Source organism: Elephantulus edwardii, unplaced genomic scaffold (assembly GCF_000299155.1).
Source record: "Elephantulus edwardii isolate Elephantulus edwardi_28Jun2011 unplaced genomic scaffold, EleEdw1.0 scaffold00004, whole genome shotgun sequence".
Classification (NCBI taxonomy): domain Eukaryota; kingdom Metazoa; phylum Chordata; class Mammalia; order Macroscelidea; family Macroscelididae; genus Elephantulus; species Elephantulus edwardii.
In genome coordinates, this window is record NW_006399754.1 from 15,866,749 (window position 1) to 15,871,094 (window position 4,346).

General features: G+C 41.0%; 1 protein-coding gene across 1 annotated transcript in view; it reads left to right on the forward strand.

The window, feature by feature from the left end:
* UGGT2 (UDP-glucose glycoprotein glucosyltransferase 2) overlaps window positions 1-4,346 on the forward strand; it is a gene marked incomplete at its 5' end in the record, with an annotated part of 150,340 nt that overhangs the window by 15,977 nt on the left and 130,017 nt on the right. The window contains 2 exons of the mRNA XM_006879624.1: window positions 3,483-3,613; window positions 4,052-4,173. Of these exons, the coding sequence (XP_006879686.1) occupies window positions 3,483-3,613; window positions 4,052-4,173 (253 nt within the window). The remainder of the gene's footprint in view (window positions 1-3,482; window positions 3,614-4,051; window positions 4,174-4,346) is intronic.

Genomic DNA, 4,346 nt, shown 5'->3' on the forward strand with positions numbered 1-4,346 from the left:
AACAACAACAACAACAACAGTATTAAAAAAGGTCCAGTCATTGCTATCAAGTCAGAACCAAATTCATAACTGACAGTCCAGTGGTTTTCAGTAAATCACAGGGAGGAGATTGCCCGTCTTGCTCCCATAGGGCAGTTGGTGGATTCGAACTGCCTCCCTTTGCATTGGCAGCATTATCTCCTTACCTAACAGGCCATGGGAGTTCCCTGAATACGACAAAAGGTCCAATACATGACTCTCTTTACAAGTTAACAGATCACTTTTATGGAATTTAAAAGAAGGAGACAAAACACTTTCTTTTTCACAGAAAAAGTTGTATCCCTGGTGTCAGCATACTTGCGCCCGCTCACGAAGCCTTGGTTCCCAGAGTGGCACAGAGAGCCAGATGACGCACACTGAGGACAAGCAGTGAGCGTAAAGGGTCCAGCTTGTTTTCACTGGGCTCACCTGCACCCCTTCAGCTGTCCTTTTTTACAGCAAGGAGCCCTGTTGCTTACAAAACTGCTTTGAATCTACTTCGTAGTGACCCTATATAAAACAGCTTAGAGCCAAGCCCTATTTTTAGCCAACCTTGGTATCTGCAACACTCCCCACCCCCATTACCCTAGTCACTGAGTCAATCCATCTCATCCGGTGTCTTCCTCTCTTGCGCTGTCCCTCCACCCTCCCAAACATGATGTCCCTCTCCAAGGACCCTTTCCTCCTTGCAACATGCCCAAAGTATGTCAGATGAAGCTTCAGAATCCTTGACTCCAGGGAACATTCTGGCTTCACCCTCTCCAGGACAAACCTGTTTGTTCTCCTAGCAGTCCATGGTATAATCAACACTCTTCTCCAGCACCACAACCCAAAGGCCCTCCAATGATCTGTTCCGCATGTGTTTTGGAAAAGGGAGTGTGTCAGGGTTGTATTCTCTCTCCATACCTATTCAGTCTACATGCTGAGCAAATTATTTAAAAGAAGCTGGGTTCTGTGCAGAAGAATGTAACATAAAGATCGGAGGAAGACTCATCAGGAACCTGTGTTAAGCAGATGACACAGCCTTGCTTGCTGAAAGTGGAGGATTTGAAGTACTTGTTGCAGAACATCAAAGAATACAGCCTTCAAGAAGGACTGCATCTCAATGTCAAGAAAACAAAAATTCTTACCATTGGACCTATAGGCAACATCATGATGGCTGGTACCAGCAGTCAGGACATCAGGAGACATAATTGTATTGGGAAAAATCTATCGTCAGGGACCTCTCCAAATTATTGAGAAGTAATGATGTCGATTTGAGGTCTAAGATGTGTCTGACTGAAGCCATGGTCTTTCTGATCACTTGCTATGCATCTGAGAGCTGGACAGTGAATAAGGATGAGAGAAAAAGAATGCCTTTGAGCTGTGGTGTTGGAGAACAGTGCTAAATGTCTCATGGACTGCCACAAGAACAAACAAATATGTCTTGGAGAAATTGCAGCCAGAGTGTTGATAGATTGATAAGGCTTTGCCTCACATACTTTGGGTATGTTGGTAGGAGGGACTTCGGTGAGTGCTACAGTGGGTTCTAGTGTGTCAGGAAGTGTGAGGATGGCACAGGATGGGACAGAGTTCAGATCTATTGTTCATCTAAGGGTTATACCCGACGCAATAGCCCTACCAACAACAGTATATGGCTAGGACTGGAACATCACTGACGTTTGCTGACATAATGGCCACAGTATATAGAGAGAATCATGTTGTTTGTTGTTGTTATGTGCCGTCGAGTCGTTTGCGACTCATAGAGACCCTATGCACAACAGCCCTAAACCCTGCTCTATCCTGTGCTAATTGCACTGCCTCCGACACACCCATACTGATTACCCCAGTCACCGAATCAGTCCATCTCATAGAGGGTCTTCCCCTCCCGCTCCGTCCCTCCACCCTCCCAAGCATGATGTCCTTCTCCAAGGACCAGTCCCTCCTTACAACATGTCCAAAGTATGACAGATGAAGCCCCATAATTCTTGCCTCCAAGGAGTAGCCTGGTTTAACCCTCTCCAAGATGAATCTGTTTTCTTGGCAGTCCAGGGTACATTCAATACTGTTCTCCAGCACCACAGCTCAAAGGCATCAACTCTCCTTCTGTCCTCCCTAATCATTGTCCAACTCTCTGATGCATAACAAGTGATTGCAAAGACCATGGCCTATATCAGGCGCACCTTAGTCTCCAGAGAGACACTGTTGCTCCTGAGTACCTTTGAGAGGTCCCTAACAGCAGACTTTCCCATCGCGATACACTTTTTGATTTCCTGACTGCTGGTACCAAGAGTGTTGACTGTGGAGCCGAGCAAACTGAAGCTGTGAACAATCTCAGTCTCTTCATCATCCATCCTGACGCTGCCGATTGGTCCAGTGGTGAGAATCTTTGTCTTCTTGACATTGAGCCTCAGTCCATAGAGAGAATCATACCAAAGAAAATATACCCCCAAAAAATCAGGAAAAAAAAACAAAAGAAAACCCACCACAAAACATTATTGTAGAATGAATACGAAGATCCAAGGGGTAGGGGGTGGGAGCAAAGGGGTGAGGGGTGTGTGTGTGTGTGTGTGTGTGTGTGTGACTGATCATGGGTTTGTACAATTTGATGGGTGGGCAGGTTGAGGGAAGTGGGAAGGATCTGTTGTGAAAAATAATATACTAGCATTTTGTAAATAAACCAGTATAAAAATACAATGTAAAAAAAAAAAAAGAGAGAGAGAGAAGGGCCTAAGTAGAAAGTTCTGTCCTCACTTAGCCTCTTAGAGCCACTGGAACTCCTGTCTTACTATAGTAGTAAAGACATTCTGCTATTCTGTTCTGCTGTCTTCTGTCCAAATGACCTGTCTTACCAGGGATGCCCTAGAATTTTATAGTTACATTATAAGATGCAATCATCTCTATTTTTGTTTTTGTGATCTCCGGTGATGGATGTAGGTCAGGAGACAAACAACTAAGATTAATTCCAGTTCCAGACAAGGTCACTTCCTCCCCCCCCCATTCTTTAAAGTGTGATTCAAATTCTGTCACTTAAAATATTCTAGACACACTAATTTCACTTGGATTATATGTATTAAATCTTGGTAAGAATTATACATGTAATTTAAAGTTTACTAATAGTAATATTACTCTTTGAAATTGTTTATGCGTCCCTTAATCTCCTTTTAAATTGCTTTCAGGACCTATCCTATCTTTTGCTTGTGTTATAACCCCACAGTCATAGAGTACATTGATCTGACATGCTGGTGTCTTTACAATTTTGATAGCAGGATTATTTTGACTTGTTCTTGTATTGATTTCTTAGATCTCAGTAGAAGGCCAAAAATGAATTCTGTATAATAAAAAGCTTGATTTTCTATTAGTCTCTAATACCATCCATAACCAAACTTAAAAGTTTAGTTCTGTGACACTGATTAAGTGAGTTTTATGTGCCAGTGTATTGGATACAAAATACTAACACCCTTTTCTTTTGACTTTTTTTATAGAATCCGATTATTCTTATTATAACTTAATCCTGAAGAAAGCTGGACAATTCCTAGACAATTTGCACATCAACCTCTTAAAGTTTGCTTTCTCTCTAAGAGCATATTCTCCAACTATTCAGATGTTTCAACAGGTGTGGAAAAATACCAGCACTGTCTTTGACTAAAAGACGTGCTGTCAATATATGTAAAGTTACCTTAATGTTGTCACCAAAAGAAAGTGCTCATTTTAATATCTGGTTCTATAGTGTATAATTGATCATATTACCACTATTCGTTTTTTGGTTTAGTACATATACACAATTTTATAGTTATCTGCGATAAGAAAATTATGAGGACTAAGTAGCAAAATGAATGCTAATGAAAATTGTAATAAAACTTGTTAACAACTTTGAAGCATTTTCTAAGTATAAAGTTGGTTTTATATTTATCTTTGCATTTGCCCTTTTAGAGATTTTTGTTACTTTAATTAATGTTGTGATAAGATAGGAATTGATTGGTTATTTTAGTCAAAGGGTATGTGATACAGTAATTGTCAGTGACTTTAGCTAACTGCAGGGTTTAAACCTTAGATTGCAGCTGATGAGCCCCCACCAGAAGGCTGCAGTGCGTTTGTGGCGATCCACGAGGAGCACACCTGCAAAATCAGTGGCATAAAAAAGCTTCTGAAAAAGGCTCGGAAGGCTAAGTCAAGGTAAATTAACACTCGTCTGCTGTGCAAGAAACAGTCTGTAAAAATCACAGTTGGAGTAGAAGAAACATAATACAAAATTCAAGTGTTCTAAGATGTGTACGTTCAAGATTATAGTCTTGCCTGAAAATCTGATGACTACTTCTCAACTAAAAATTTATGTTCTTAATACATGC